This window comes from Pelodiscus sinensis, chromosome 1, assembly GCF_049634645.1.
Source record: "Pelodiscus sinensis isolate JC-2024 chromosome 1, ASM4963464v1, whole genome shotgun sequence".
NCBI lineage: Eukaryota > Metazoa > Chordata > Testudines > Trionychidae > Pelodiscus > Pelodiscus sinensis.
In genome coordinates this window covers 333,839,604-333,856,266 of record NC_134711.1, presented here as the reverse complement: position 1 = coordinate 333,856,266, position 16,663 = coordinate 333,839,604, and the positions used below count along the sequence as shown (strand labels likewise).

Below are 16,663 nucleotides of genomic sequence, written 5' to 3'. Positions count from 1 at the left end.
CTTCCACCCGCTGACACCAGCCCCGACTGCAGCCATGTAGCTAAAATGTGGTTCTCAAATGTTTGTCTAACAATATCATAATGATATGCCATGAAGGGTACCTCAGTGTACCCTGCCAGCCACCCTTTCTGACCAGCAGAAAATAATGGCCTCCTGCCATTGGTAGTGATGCATCTGCTTGTGTCCGTCAGTGATGTCCAGGTCACATAAACACTCCTGCCAGAGGAGCAGATTGACAGCCTTGGAAGTGAATCAAATCCCCCCCAAACCCTGGGGAACAACGAAATAAGTGGGACCCTCTATGGGACAACTCCCTGAAAGCACAAAGGTTCGAAGGGCAGAACAGCCACCTGAAGACAAACATTTCTGTCAATATGATTGATTGCAACACTGTGCTGCAACATCCGCAGACTGAAATGGGAGCTGAGAATGATAAGAGTGAGTAACTTTGAAATGGGTTTTAGGGAATGTCCTGTCAACCATCTGTGGAGGTTTGTAAGTCCCGGCTTGACAAAGCCCTGGCTGGGATGATTGAGTTGGGGTTGGTCCTGCTTTGGGCAGGGGGTTGGACTCGATGACTTCTGAGGTCTCGGACAGCCCTGGGATTCTATGACGAGCCTCAGAGTCCCAAAATCATGCGTGACAGATCCTAGATCCCTCCTCAGTCCCAGCTATCTGGGTTGGTCCAAGCCTCTGATCGGTAATTTTAACATTGTCTGTGAGCATGGCTGCATGTGTACGCACTGTTGGAAGCAAAAGATTTTTCTGTGTTTAGGCGGCTAACAAACACCTTTATTGATCAATAAGGCACAAAGTGAGCCAAACATGAGCCCGGCAGAGCTGGGCCCAGTAAGGCTGCTCAACACAATCAATCCTAGTATTTCATACCCTTAACCAAACAAGTCTGATGCCAGGGCATTCATTAACTCATTCCAACAGCTCATCCTCCTGGCCTTTCTCACATCGGTGAAGGTCTGTTAACTCTCTAGCATACATGCAAAAGCGAGAAACTTAAATGGCTTCTGTTCTATGAAGTGGCTTCTAGCTAAATATGAAATGGTTTCCAAAGCACTTATACTGATTTCTTGATTATGTCCTGAATAAGCTTGTTGTATTGGCTTTTACCCTGAAAAGATCCAGTCTTCTGGATTTAGATCACTTCAGAACTGTTGCTGCAAATAACAATGGGCCTGATCGTCTTCCTACATCCATTATTACTTGTTACACGCTGCTTAGAATCATAGGGAATGATTTGACTACATCCCTCTGTCACCAGAGGGATGTAAATTAGACATACTGACATTGCAAATGAAGTGGACATTTTAATCTCCCGTGCTTCATTTGAATAAAAATGGCTGCCACTTTTTGCCAAGTCAGCAGTTTGTCGGCAAAAAGCAGCTGTCAAGACAGGGATTGGGCGACAAAGAAAGCATGGCAGGGACTAGCTTGGGTGGGAAGACATTTGGGCAGATATTTCTGTGGTTAGGCGAGGTACAATGCAAGAAGATGACCTACTGCTGGGATTACCCTCTCCTTGGTCTTCCTCTTCCTCCTAATATACTTGTAGAACATCTTTTTGTTACCTTTGATGCCTCTAGCTAGCTTGAACTCATTTTGTGCCTTTGACTTTCTAACCTTGCCCCAGCATACCTGTGGGCTGTGTCTACATTGGCACCCTTTTCCCGAAAAGGGATGCTAATTGGAGATTGCCTATCTCCTAGAACTGGAAGAGACCTTGAAAGGTCATTGAGTCCAGTCCCATGCCTACACAGCAGGACCAAGTACCACCCCTGATGAATTTTTGCTCCAAATCCCTAAATGGCTCCACAAGGATTGAACTCACAACCCTGGGTTTAGCAGGCCAATGCTCAAACCACTGAGCTATCCCTCCCCCCTTTAAAGAAATGAATGGAAATCGCCTCTTTCCTAGAGCTGGAAGGGCCCTTGAATCCAGTCTCCTGCCTTCACAGCAGGACCAAGTACCATCCCTGACAAATTTTTGCCCCAAATCCCCTCCATAGGGATTGAACTCACAACCTTAGGTTTAGCAGGTCAATACTCAAACCACTGAACTATCCCTCCCCTCTAATGAGACACTTCAGAATTGCAAATGCCGTGGGGGATTTAAATATCCCCCGCGGCATTTGCATGAACATGGCTGCCGCTTTTTTCCGGCTCGGGGTTTTGCCGGAGAAAAGCACCAGTCTAGTCGGGATCTTGCGGAAAATAAACCCTTTTCCAGAAGATCCCTTATTCCTACTTGAAAGTTCTTTAGCCCTACTTGAAAGTAGGAATAAGGAATCTTCTGGAAAAGGGTTTATTTTCCGCAAGATCCCGTCTAGACTGGCACTTTTCTTCGGCAAAATCCCCCGCAGCATTTGCAATTCCGAAGTGTCTCATTAGCATCCCTTTTCCGGAAAAGGGTGCCAATGTAGACACAGCTTGATGGAAAAATTATGTCTGAAGGAAGGTTCTGACTCTACAAACACTTTTACAGAACTGGGCCTCAAAGAACTGCCAAGTCTCCATGCTGCTGCCTGTGTTTTCCCCTGGTTTTTCCAATGGGATAAAAAAGAATGGACAACTCCAGCTGCTATCAATAAAACTAACTCATCGGCTCATATCTCTCATTGAGACCGACAGGGAAGAAATCAACACAAACATCCTCACTTTGCTCCTCAGAAGGCCCAAGCAAGAGAGTAAATCCCACAGATAAAACTAGAAGTTACAGAGATTTTGAAATGGGCAGAGACAGTCTTTGTAACCAAGGGTACTTCCGCCCAGCGGGGCTGTTGTACCTCGATGTCTTGTACCTCAGTACTTTTGGTGGTCTGAACTGTCTGTGACAGCGTTGTCTGGTCAAGATCGTCCTGGCGCATTCCTGACAGGACCTCTACTCCGTCACTGATGAGAAACTTTCGGGTGTGTGCGTAACAATCGGTACTCCCTTTATCTAGAGTGTTAGACCCCGTGCCCTTGGGTCAACACAGGAGATCTCTGAGAGGCCCCGGAAACGACAGATGCAGGCAAGGTTTGAAATCAATCGAGCAGGTTTATTGTCAAATGCGACGCTCTACCATCTGGTAACAGAGATCAGTACAATGTTACACCACTGGGTGCTATGGCCCGCGTTGACAAGGTACCAACACCGGGCAGGCCTATTGCCATATATCAGATATTAACAGCCGTTAGAGTTAAGCTACTGTGCATTCTGTAAGTTTAGGCAATGACACCTGCCGTTCAGGCGCCTAGTGCGCCCCCCCCCCCCCCCAAGGTTGGCCGGAGAGCACCCTTTGCGGTGTCCTTTTATAGACAGGTACAAACAACTTACATCATTTCTTTATGTACCAGGTTACCACCCTCTGTTGCCTACTGTGGAAGAAAACAAGCCTTCACTCTGTGTTGTGTTTAAGCAACAAGTTGCCAGAGGCAATATTGCAAGGGAAGATATCCATAAACGGCTCTTCAAATACAAAACAATTAAAAGCCAATATATATACCTTTCTATTACATATAAAATTAAACAATTACTTCCCTGCCCACTCAGTTCCCATAGGACACTGTCTTATCTCAAGGCTCTCACTGAGGTAAGCATTCCACTCTTATCAATATGGGAGAGACAGAAAGGCGAACACAGCGTCTCTTCTGGCTCTCGCGTTAGCAGGAGTCAGAGTGACCCAGACTCCTGCTCTGCTACTGACAAACCCTGAAATGGTTACCCAAATCCCCTTTCCCTTAGTCCTGCTTCCACACTACTTGCCCCTCACCTTATGGAAGGGGGGCTTACTTACTATCCTTCATGCTGTCAATCTCGACCCGGTCCTAAACCTAGGTTGGTCTGTGCATTAGTTTTTAGGGAGTCTTTGTACCAAGACATTTCTTATTAAGATGTTCCATTACTCCCCTTTGGCTGACAGTTTGTACCCAGAGCCTCCCTGTGTCCTTCCATGCACAACCAAACTTACACAATTACACAGTTATCAGTAGGGCCTCATTCTTGGCTCCTGTGTTACTGAACCAAAATCTTGCTCACTAGATTGCAGGCCTGTTGCTGCATTCATAGAATCATAGAATCATGGAATGCTAGGACTGGAAGGGACCTCAAGAGGTCATCGAGTCCAGTCCCCTGCCCTCATGGCAGGACCAAATACTGTCTACACCATCCCGGATAGACATTTATCTAACCTGCTCTGAAATATCTCCAGAGATGGGGATTCTACAACCTCCCTGTGCAATTTATTCCAGTGTTTCACCACCCTGACAGGTAGGAACTTTTTCCTAATGTCCAACCTAAACCTCCCTTGCTGCAATTTAAGCCCATTGCTTCTTGTTCTATCCCCAGAGGCCAAGATGAACAAGTTTTCTCCCTCCTCCTTATGACACCCTTTTAGATACCTGAAAACGGCTCTCATGTCCCCCCTCAATCTTCTCTTTTCTAAACTAAACAAACCCAATTCCTTCAGCCTTCACTCATGGGTCACGTTCTCTAGACCTTTAATCATTCTTGTTGCTCTTCTCTGGACCCTCTCCAATTTCACCACATTTTTCTGGAAATGCGGTGCGCAGAACTGAACACAATACTCCAACTGAGGCCTAGCCAGTGCAGAGTAGAACGGAAGAATGTCTTCTCGTGTCTTGCTCACAAAACACCTGTTAATGCATCCCAGAATCATGTTTGCTTTATTGCAACAGCATCACACTGCTGACTCATATTCAGCTTGTGGTCCGCTATAACCCCTTTCTGCTGTACTCCTTCCCAGACAGTTGCTTCCTATTCTGTATGTATGAAATTGATTGTTCCTTCCTAAGTGGAGCACTTTGCATTTGTATTTATTAAACTTCATCCTATTTATCTCAGACCATTTCTCCAATTTGTCCAGGTCATTTTGAATTATGACCCTATCCTCCAGATTAGTCACAACCCCTTCCAGCTTGGTATCATCTGCAAACTTAATAAGTGTACTTTCTATACCAATATCTAAATCGTTGATGAAGATATTGAACCGAGCCAGTCCCAAAACAGACCGCTGCGGAACCCCACTTGTTATGCCTTTCCAGCAGTATTGTGAACCATTAATAACTACTCTCTGAGTACGATTATCCAGCCAGTAATGCACCCACTTTATAGTAGACCCAGCTAAGTTGTATTTACCTAGTTTATTGATAAGAATATCATGCGAGACCATATCAATCGCCTTACTAAAGTCTAGGTATACCACATCCACCGCTTCTCCCTTTTCCACAAGAATTGTTATCCTATCAAAGAAAGCTATCAGATTGGTTTGATATGATTTGTTTTTTACAAATCCATGCTGGCTGTTCCCTATCACCTTGCCACTTTCCAAGTGTTTACAGACAATTTCTTTAATTACTTGCTCCATTATCTTCCCTGGCATAGAAGTTAAACTAACTGGTCTGTAGTTTCCTGGGTTGTTCTTATTTCCCTTTTTATAGATGGGCACTATATTTGCCCTTTTCCAGTCCTCTGGAATCTCCCTTGTCTTTCATGATTTTCCAAAGATGATAGCTAGAGGCTCAGATACCTCCTCTATCAGCTCCTTGAGTATTCTAGGATGCATTTCATCAGGCCTTGGTGACTTGCAGGCATCTAACTTTTCTAGGTGATTTTTAACGTATTCTTTTTTTATTTTAGCTTCTAAAACTACCTCCTTCCCACTAGCATTCACTATGTTAGGCATTCCTATAGACTTCTCGGTGAAGACTGAAACAAAGAAGTCATTGAGCATCTCTTCCATTTCCAAGTTTCCTGTTACTATTTCTCCCTCCTCACTGATCAGTGGGCCTACCCTGTCCTTGGTCTTCTTCTTGCTTCTAATGTATTCATAAAACATCTTCTTGTTTCCCTTTATTCCCATAGCTAGTTTGAGCTCATTCTGTGCCTTTGCCTTTCTAATCTTGCCCCTGCATTCCTGTGCTGTTTGCCTATTTTCATCCTTTGTAATTTGTCCTACTTTCCATTTTTTATATGACTCCTTTTTTATTTTTCATGTTACAGGCCTCTGTTTAGGCCTGCTGACTCCATGTTACTGACCCTCAACTTACTACTAAGCTACGCAATTTGAACGATGCTAATCACTTAGCTCAAGTTGAAAGAGCTTATTTCAAATTTGGGTGCATCTACCTAGCACTTATTTTGAATCAGGCCACTCTTCCTCCGACTTCCTTTCCTCCTTGTACAGTGAGGTTTACAGAAGTCAGAGTTAGAAGCCTGTTAGTTCAAATTTGTTTCAACATAACGGGCTTGCTGTGTAGATGCGCAAGGAGCTATTTTGGAATAACGCCCGTTATTCAAAAATAACGCTGTTGTGTGGAGGTAACCTAAAGGACACCTCAGCTGTGACACATGCATGTTGTGTAGTCAGGAAAAACAGGACAATTCAGAGACACTTAAGAGGCCTGTGGGGCCACTCAGATTCACAGCAACTAAGAAACATTGTAGGTTCTGCCACCACACAGCAGCCTGGGAGTTTCTTGCACCGGATCTAGGAATGACTCCAGGAAGGTGCATCACTTGCCTGGGTTCCTACATTTCATGTTCCTCAACAACCCTGCCTGGCTTTTAATTGGTTTGTTAATAATCATAGAATCATAGAATCATAGAATAATAGGACTGGAAGGGACCTCGAGAGGTCATCGAGTCCAGCCCCCCGCCCTCAAGGCAGGACCAAGCTCCGTCTACACCATCCCTGACAGATGTCTATCTAACCTGTTCTTAAATATCTCAAGAGAGGGAGATTCCACCACCTCCCTTGGCAATTTATTCCAATATTTGACCACCCTGACAGTTAGGAATTTTTTCCTAATGTCCAATCTAAACCTCCCCTGCTGCACTTTAAGCCCATTACTCCTTGTCCTGTCCTCAGAAACCAAGAGGAACAAATTTTCGCCTTCCTCCTTGTGACACCCTTTTAGATATTTGAAAACCGCTATCATGTCCCCCCTTAATCTTCTTTTTTCCAAACTAAATGAGCTTTCACCGCTCTCTCTGCAGGTCTCTGGCTCATGATCCTCCCCAGCTCTCTCGGGGTGCCGTACGTCCACCATGGGAAAAGCAGGGGCCTGTTTGTCTGTCTCACGCTCTCAGCTGAGCTGCAGCTTCTCAGGGGAGGCCCAAACCTTGCTGGGATTGCACCGCGATGGCTATAAACCTCGCCGCCCAGCTCCCCTCCGGCCCAGTACAGAGCCGCTCCGGACACCGCCCACTGCCACGTCAGCCCCTCTCTGCTGCGCAGGAGTTGGGTGAGTGCAGGGCCTGGCTGCCCAGAAATAGCTGCATGAGCATCCTCTGCCCTGAGTGATAACATAGAGGAAGCACAGAGCCGAGAGAGGTGAGGGGGGGATCCCACAGATTGTCTGAGACCCAGGAAGCTGAGAGAGGGGCAAACACTGGGTCCGGGGAGACAGCCCAAAGAGCCACACGCCTGGAAGGCTGGTCTGCAGGAAAAGTGCATAGCCTGGGGAAGCTCACGGTGTCATAACTCTTTAATTGCACCCATGGAGCAGTGTCATTCAGTGGGCCGGAGCTGGGAAACAAGAATTCAGGGTGAGTTTCCCTCTCCCAGGTGCAGCTTGGTTTAGGGCTGTGTCTTCCCCAGTGTGTGGTCAGGCTAAGTGCAGGGATACCAGGTGCCTTCAGCTATGATGCATTGACACAGCAGAGTTCAACAGGGTAAATTTGGAGACAGGCTAACAGAAGCAGGGTTGGAGAATTGCTGGTGTAGACACCTCCAATAATAAACATTGTAAAAAGGAACAGCTTAACAGGTATAATTACAATCTGTTTGGTCTATAGAAATTACTACTAAAAAGATCTACACTTTTTAAATAAGAAAGTAACTTGGGAGTAATCCTGGGTAGTTATCCTGGGAGTCAAATTTTCCTGATTTCTTCACTCCCTGGCAGGGTGGGGTTTGGCCAGTGTTCATCTGTTACTGATTACTCAATTCTCCTCAGAATATAAAAAATATCGGGGATGATCTAAACCGATTGGTTAAGTCTGTGTGCACTTACAACTAATGAACTGTTAGACAAGAGCAGGCCTCCTTACCTCCTGGATCAAACAGATTTCCTGAACTCTTGCTGAGTTATTCCTTATGCAGCCTGAAATGAAAGTTCTGTTGCCCTGCGGGGAGATTTGGGTCCCCTGCTCACATACTTTGCCGAGGCTCACCAGGAGTGGTGTAGGGACCCAACTGATTTGGCTCTGGTGAGGCCACATCTGGAGTATTGTGTCCAGTTCTGGTCCCCCGACTACAGAAAGAACGTGGGCACATTGGAGAGGGACCAGGCTCTCCTTGTAGATCCCTCAGCTTCTCCTCTTAGGTCATGTGCTCCTGCCCTCTAATCATTTTGGTTGCCCCTTGCTGGACCCTCTGCAAAGCATCCACATCCTTTGTGTAATGGGGCGGGGGGCAGAACTGGATGCTATACTCCAGATGTGGCCTCTCTAGTGCAGAATACGTTGGAGTAATCCCTTCTCTAGATCTGCTGGCAATGCTCCTCCTAATGCACCCTAATATGCTGTTAGCCTTCTTGGCTACAAGGGAACCCTATTGACTCATATCCAGCTTCTCATCCACTGTACTCCCCCGGTCTGCCAAATTACTGCTTAGCCAGAAGTCCCCCTGCCTGTAAAAATGTTTGGGATTCTTCTGTCCCAAGTGGAGGGATCTGTCCTTGTTGATTCTCATTAGATTTCTTTTGGCTCGATCCCCCAAATTGTCTAGTTCGTTCTGGACCCGATTCCTGCCCTCAAGCCTATCTGCCCCGGCTTGGTGTCATCCACAAACACATCCCCCTCATCCAGATTATGGATGAAAATGTGTAACAAAATTGCCCTCCGGTCTGACCCCTGGGGCACACCACCTGATACCAGCTAGACATTGTCCCATTGATCACTACCCGCTGAGCTGGAGTATCTAGCCAGCTTTCTACCCACCTAATTCCTTAGCTTGCTGGGAAGGGAACAGTGAGAGAGCATGTAAATTACAAACCATCTCCAAAGCACAGCGGAGCATGAAGTGTTTCTCTTGGAGCCTTAACACAGGAATCCCCAATACTTAAGAAGCTAAGAGCCACCATTGTGGGTCAGACCAAAGGTCTATCTAGCCCTGTGTCCTTCCTTTCAACAGTGGCCAATACCAGATGCCCCAGAGGGAGAGATCACAACAGGTAATCCTCATGTGATCCCTCCTCTGTCACCCACTTCCACACAGACAGAGGCTAGGGACATCATTCCTACCCATCCTGGCTAATAGCCATTGATGGACCTCACCTCGATGAATCTATCTTTTTCAATCCTATTACAGTCCGAGCCTTCACCACATCCTCTGGCAAGGAGTTCCATAGGTTGACTGTTCGTAGAACTGAGGCTGAGCCTGGGGAATGTAGGAGGCAAATTTGTGCACTTCTGAGCCATCACCTTATGGTCCCCTGCTTGGAACACTGGAAATGTAGCAAAAGCCCCAGCGCATGGCTCCAGTCCTGACCACCACAGTAGGGAAACAAGATAGTGAGATGGGGGCAGGCGGAACAAAAAAGTGGCTGGAAATTGGACCCTTTTTTCCTGAGCATGTTGGAGTGGCAGGGAAGTCATCTGGCCCATTAAATCAGAGCAGAGAGCAATCCAGAGTAGCTTGTTTGGTAAGCCCAGGTGTGGCTCAAAGAGGTCTCTGTGGCAGTTCAAAGCAGCGATTCTTTTTTCTCTGCTCGCACTCCAAACTCTCTCTGGAAGACCTGCCTGAAATTAGACTGGGACGTTTCTCAGGCAGCAAAGATTAGGAGACTTCATTTCACCTCTTAAGTGCTCTGTCATTTTATTTGTATATTTATTAATTTATTTATGTGTGTCCTCTTTGCCCTCCTAGGCTATGTCTAGACTGCAGGCTTCTTTCGAAAGAGCCTCTTTCGAAAGATCGCGTCTAGACTGCAGGCGGATCTTTCGAAAGAGCAATCCGCTTTTTCGAAAGAGAGCACCCAGCGAGTCTGGATGCTCTCTTTCGAAGACGGCCTCTTTACATTGAAGAACGCCTTCTTTCGAAAGAGGAACTTTCGAAAGAAGGCGTTCTTCCTCGTGAAATGAGGTTTACCGCCATCGAAAGAAAAGCCGCGTTCTTTCGAAATAATTTCGAAAGAACGCGGCTTGAGTCTGGACGCAGGGGAAGTTTTTTCGGGAAAAGGCTACTTTTCCCGAAAAAAACCCTGAGTCTGGACACAGCCCTAGGGGCTGGCATCTATAATAGTAGCTGCAGCCATCTTCTCCACTTTTAGTTAACTTTGAGCTACTTACATGCTATTTTGATAGCAGATGTGGCCCATCATTGTCTGGGCAAACTCATTTTGTGTCCATTACACTTATAGGGGAGTTACAGAAAGTAAATACAGATCATAGAATTTCTTATCAAGTTGCTTGCAAAAGGGAAGGACAATTATTTTAAAAAATAATTTTTTACATTTTAAATGTAAATGTTAAATTTAAAAAGATGTTTCAAATTACTACCCATAGTAAATGAGAATCAGAAACTTGTACAGCTTCCATTCTTCTCTCCATAACTAATTTGAATTATTTTGTGATTTGTAACAGTAAAAATGTTCTTTGCATTACGATGACAATGGAGTTTTGAAGGGCATAGATCCAGAGGAATTCTTGTAGGAGACAATGACGCAAGGGCTAAGGAAGCCCACAAGGGCAAAAAAAGCAATTTATCCCCTTCCAAAATAAAAGCGGAGAAGCTGGCTGCAGTTACTGATCCAGATGTCAGACCCTAAGGCTATGTCTAGACTGCAGGCTTCTTTCGAAAGAGCCTCTTTTGAAAGAGAGCGTCTAGACTGCACGGAGAAATTTCGAAAAAGGGGCTTGCTTTTTCGAAAGAAAGCATCCAGTGAGTCTGGATGCTCTCTTTTGAAGAAGCCCTATTTACATTGAAGAACGCCTTCTTTCGAAAGAGGAACTTTCGAAAGAAGGCGTTCTTCCTCGTGAAATGAGGTTTACCGCCATCGAAAGAAAAGCCGCGTTCTTTCGAATTAATTTCGAAAGAACGCGGCTTGAGTCTGGACGCAGGGGAAGTTTTTTCGAAAAAAGGCTACTTTTTTCGAAAAAACCCCTGAGTCTGGACACAGCCTAAGAGGGAAAACGAGGACACACATGAATAAATAAGGAAATATATACATTACATAACAGACCACTTAAGGGGTGAAATAAAGTCTCCTAATGGCTGAGAGACGGCCCTGTCTATTTTCAGACAGGGTTTTCCAGAGAGTGTGTAGAGCGAGCAGAGGAAAAAACCTACTGCTTTGAACTGACACAGAGCCCCCTTTTAGTGCCAGAAGCCTCTGTGATAACGGTGGAATGGCTGCAGTGTAAGAGCCAGGGATACGTGAGGTGTGACGGCGCTTGCATGTGCCATTCGCCCAGGACAGAAGCAGAACGAAGAGAGAAATACCATTTTGTCATGTGCCCATCGGCCCGTTAACAATGGTGTTAATGGTTAGTTACAGGAGCAGGAAGCAGACATACTGTGGATCTGAACACAGCCCACCGGCCTCACCATGGCAGCTTCCAATTGGAGCACACCCCACCCCTCCACCTTCATCCTCCTCGGCATCCCAGGGCTGGAGGCGGCCCATGTCTGGATCTCCATCCCCTTCTGCTCCATCTACATCCTGTCTGTCGTGGGGAACTGCCTCCTCCTGGCTGTGATCAAGACCGAGCCAAGCCTCCATGAGCCCATGTACCTTTTCCTCGCCATGCTGGCCTTCACCGACCTGGTCATCTGCACCACCACCGTGCCCAAAACCCTCTGCATTTTCTGGTTCAGGGACCAGGCCATTCATATCGATGCTTGCCTGACCCAGGTGTTTTTGATTCACGCCGTTAGTACGATGGAGTCCGGGTACATGGTGGCCATGGCCTTCGATCGCTACGTCGCCATCTGTAACCCTCTGCGACACTCAGACATCCTGACCCATCAGGCCATAGCCAAGATAGGGTTTGGCGTTGTGGTGAGGGGCGCCGTGTTACTGGGCCCACACCCATTCCTGCTGAAGCAGCTCCCATATTGCACAACTAATATTGTTTCTCACACCTATTGTGAGTTCATGGCACTGGTGAAATTGGCCTGTGCCGACACGGCGGCCATGAGTGCCTACAGTCTGGCCGTAGCATGTTTTGTTGGTGGGGTAGATTTAGTCCTCATCGTCCTGTCCTACATCCTCATCCTCCGGGCTGTCTTCAGCCTGCCCTCCAAGGAGGCCCGGAGCAAGTCCCTCAGCACCTGCAGCTCCCACATCTGTGTCATGCTGATGTTTTACTTCCCCACAGCTTTCACCTACATCTCCCACCGCTTCGGCCACATGGCTCCCCACGTTCACATCCTCTTTGCCAACATTTACCTGCTCTTCCCTCCCATGATGAACCCCATCATCTACGGGGTGAGAACTCCAGGGATCCGCCAGAGGGCTCTCCACATCTTGGGCCTTAAACCAGCCTGATGGACCATGAGATGGGTCCACGGCTTGGGAGTAAAGTAGGTGACATCTGGATGCCCAGCCTTGATGACTCAGTCACCCCCATATTGTTGAAAACCACCCCAGCTTTGCCGACCATCAGGGATAATAAACACTGTTGTCTGTGTCTGCAGGAAAACACGGCTGTGACACTTCACTGCTCTAGAGCATCTTTGTCAATTGTTATTTCCACCTGACCCAGTGAGATCCAGGACTCGTCATGCAGGGTTCTGTGCAGTGAACAGCTAGAAGCCATCCCCGCCCAGTATCCTGTCTCCATCTTGGTGTCCTTTCTCTATCTCAGTATCCTATCTCCATCTGGCTGTCCTATCTTCGTCTCCATGTCCTGTCTCCATCTCAGTGTCCTGTCTCGATCTCGGTGTCCTGTCTCCATCTCTGTGTCCCGTTTCCATCTCAGTGTCCTGTCTCCATCCTGGTGTCCCATCTCCATCTCTGTATCCCATCTCCATTTCAGTGTCCTGTCTCCATCTTGGTGTCTCGTCTCTATCTTGGTGTCCATGTTATTTGGCCTAAAAATGGTTAGTTAAGCATTATTTGCTGATATAGAGCCCGAATTGAAGGGTAAGGAATCCACAAAGGGCCGCTTCCACCAACTAGCTGCCTGTTCCTGCCAGCTGCCCTAATGACCATTTGTTCCTGCCAGCTGCCAACCCGCTGGCCGCTTGCTGCTGCTTCTGCGATGGGTGTGGCTCTGGGCCAAACCTAGTGATTTCTTTCTCAGTGATTTCAGCCTTTCGCCCACCACCTAGGCTGGCCAAAAGATTCCAGCCCCCACACCCTCTGAATAATATTTTAAAATAACAAAGAGACTTCTTATGGAGTCTGTTTTACGTCTATCTTTAGGACGAGTGGGAAGGAGAGACAGGTTAAACCGGTCTTACAGCTCATGTATGTAGCCTGCTGGCTCAATCTCCTTCCCCCAATACAATCCACGTGAGTCTGGAAGGGGGAGGCTTGTCCATCCGAGACTCTTTGCAATGACAGTGCCTCTCCTGCAAGCACTGGGGTCATATTCTACATTTCCAACATTTAGGGGTAGCATGCCCAGTGGCCCCACAACAGCCAAATTAGTTACAACACACAACATTCCACTCCAACAATTGACCATCCATCAGGTCTATAGAACTGACTGAACTGAATTTACATAACTACACCCCAGATTCCTCTCCCCTTCCAGCATGAGCTGTATTTCCACATCAACAGTTGAATTCCTTGCAGGGCGGAACAACTGAGTGAGCATAACTACACCCAGGGCTCCCTTCCCCTTTCATCTGCCTGCATTGGGAGCAGTGGTGCAGACCCTGTTAACACTTATCGCATCCGATTTGTGAAACTAGCCTGTGCCCAAGTAGGCCTGTGGCACACCAAGGCTGGTAGCATGCATGGCAGGGACTAGCTTGGGTGGGAAGACACTTGAGCAGATATTTCTGTGGTTAGGCGAGGTACAATGCAAGCAGATGATGTACGGCCGGGAGTTCCCTCTCTCTTGCTCCTAATATACTTGTAGAACATCTTCCTGTTACCTTTTATGCCTCTAGCTAGTTTGAACTCTTTTTGTTCCTTTGCCTTTCTAATCTTGCCCCTGCACACGTGTGTTGTTGACTTACATCCATCCTTTGTAATTTGACCTAGTTTCCACTTTTTATACGACTCCTTTTTGATTTTTAGATCCAAAGTGGTCTCCTCCCATACTTTTTATCTTCCCTGTTTAACAGAATAGTTTGCTTTTGGGCCCTTAATAATGTCCCTTAAAAAACTGCCAACTCTCTACAGTTATTTTTCCTCTTAGTCTTACTTCCCATGGGACCTTATTATAAATGTCTCGCATGATATTCTTATTGATAAACTAGGCAAATATAACTTAGATAGGGCCACGATAAGGTGGGTGCATAATTGGCTGGATAACCGTAGTCAGAGAGTTGTTGTTAACGGTTCTAAATCCTGCTGGAAAGGGATAACAAGTGGAGTTCCTCAAGGGTCTATTTTGGGACCCGTACTGTTCAATATCTTCATCAATGATGTAGATATTGGGATAGAGAGTACACTTATTAAGTTTGCAGATGATACCAAACTGGGTGGGGTTGCGACTTTTTTGGAGGATAGGGACATAATTCAAAATGACCTTAGCAAGTTAGAGAAATGGTCAGAGGTAAACAGGATGAGGTTTAATAAAGAGAAATGCAAAGTGCTCCACTTAGGAAGGAACAATCAGTTCCATACATACAAGATGGGAAGCGACTGTCTAGGAAGGAGCATGGCAGAAAGGGATCTAGGGGTCATAGTGGACCACAAGTTGAATATGAGTCAACAGTGTGATGCTGTTGCAAAAAAAGCAAATATGATTCTAGGTTGTATCAACAGGTGTGTTGTAAGCAAAACTCGTGAAGTCATTCTGCCGCTCTACTCTGCACTAGTTAGGCCTCAGCTGGAGTACTGTGTCCAGTTCTGAGCGCCACATTTCAAGAAAGATGTGGAGAAATTGGAAAGGGTACAGAGAAGAGCGACAAGAATGATTAAGGTTTAGAGAACATGACCTATGAAGCCAGGCTTCATGAACTGGGCTTGTTTAGTTTGGAAAAAAGAAGATTAAGGGGGGACATGATAGCGGTTTTCAAATATCTAAAAGGGTGTCACAAGGAGGAAGGAGAAAATTTGTTCCTCTTGGTTTCTGAGGACAGGACAAGGAGTAATGGGCTTAAAGTGCAGCAGGGGAGGTTTAGATTGGAGATTAGGAAAAAATTCCTAACTGTCAGGGTGGTCAAATATTGGAATAAATTGCCAAGGGAGGTGGTGGAATCTCCCTCTCTGGAGATATTTAAGAACAGGTTAGATAGACATCTGTCAGGGATGGTGTAGGTGGAGCTTGGTCCTGCCTTGAGGGCGGGGGGCTGGACTCGATGACCTCTCGAGGTCCCTTCCAGTCCTATTATTCTATGATTCTATGATTCTTACTTATCAGCTCTCTGACCTTACCAAAATCTGCCTTCCTGAAATCCATTGTCTCTATGCTCTTCTCTCTTCCACCATTCCTTAGAATCATGAACTCTGTGATTTTATGATCACTCTCACCTAAGCTGCCTTCCACTTTCAAATTCTCAACCAGCTTCTCCCTATTTATTAAAATCAAATCTAGAACAGCTTCCCCCTTAGTAGCTTTCTCCACCTTCTGAAATAAAAAAAATGGTCTCCGATGTAGTCCAAGAATTTATTGGATAATTTGTGCCTTGCGGTGTTAGTTTCCCAACATGTGTCTAGACATTTGAATTCCCCAATCATCACCAAATCCTGTGTTTTGCATGATTTTGTACGTTTTTTTAAAAGGAAGCCTCATCCACATCTTCTGCCTGGGTAGCTGGTCTGTGGAAGACCCCTAGCATGACATCACCCTTGTTTTTTTACCCCTTTTAACCTAACCCAGAGACTATCAACAATTTTGTTTCCTCTGACCAGCTCCACCTCAGTCCAAGTGTACATTTATAATATATAAGGCAACACCTTCTCCCTTTTCCCCCTGCCTTTCCTTCCTGAATAAGCTGTACCCTTCTGTACCAATATTAAGGTATGAGAGCACTGTCAGCTCACAGGGGCAGGGCCCAACAGGGCTGTGGATTTGCTTCAAGACAGAGTCGATTAGGGATAGATAGTTGCTTTTATTAATCTCACTATGTCACTACCATTACAAGCTTAATGCTGCCAGATGGTTACACAGCTACTGCAAAGTAATACACCAATAAGCACAGGCAGAGCAATGAATAAAAGAGTAAGAGGCACTTGGAAATGCTTGCACCCCTTCAATCTGTGGAGAGTCCCGTTCCGGTCATCTCGCACCCAGCTGCAGTGGATCCAGCTAGGGGGACCCAGGGCATCCTTTGAGGTCTAGGTCCCTGGTGAGATTCAGTGGGCACGGGACTCCCTACACTAAGGGTATGTCTAAACTACATGGCTCTGTCGACGGAGCCATGTAGATTTGTTTTTTTGGCAAAGGGAAATGAAGCGGTGATTTAAATAATCGCGGCTTCATTTAAATTTACATGGCTGCCGCGCTGAGCCAACAAACAGCTGATCAGGCATAACGGACAAGGCATAATGGGGATGTCGATAAAGGGCTTACAGGTCG

General features: G+C 46.3%; 1 protein-coding gene across 1 annotated transcript; it reads left to right on the top strand.

Annotated features, from left to right (window-relative positions):
- Positions 1 to 11,568: 11,568 nt before the first annotated feature.
- LOC102450373 (olfactory receptor 52K2-like) lies at positions 11,569 to 12,510 on the top strand. The gene has a single exon (XM_014569065.2). It carries the CDS (start codon positions 11,569 to 11,571, stop codon positions 12,508 to 12,510), a length of 942 nt encoding a protein of 313 aa, XP_014424551.2.
- The last annotated feature ends 4,153 nt before the right edge of the window (positions 12,511 to 16,663 follow it).

Excerpts from the sequence above, each read along its gene's own strand:
- LOC102450373 (XM_014569065.2), top strand. The coding sequence starts at position 11,569 with ATGGCAGCTTCCAATTGGAGCACACCCCACCCCTCCACCTTCATCCTC.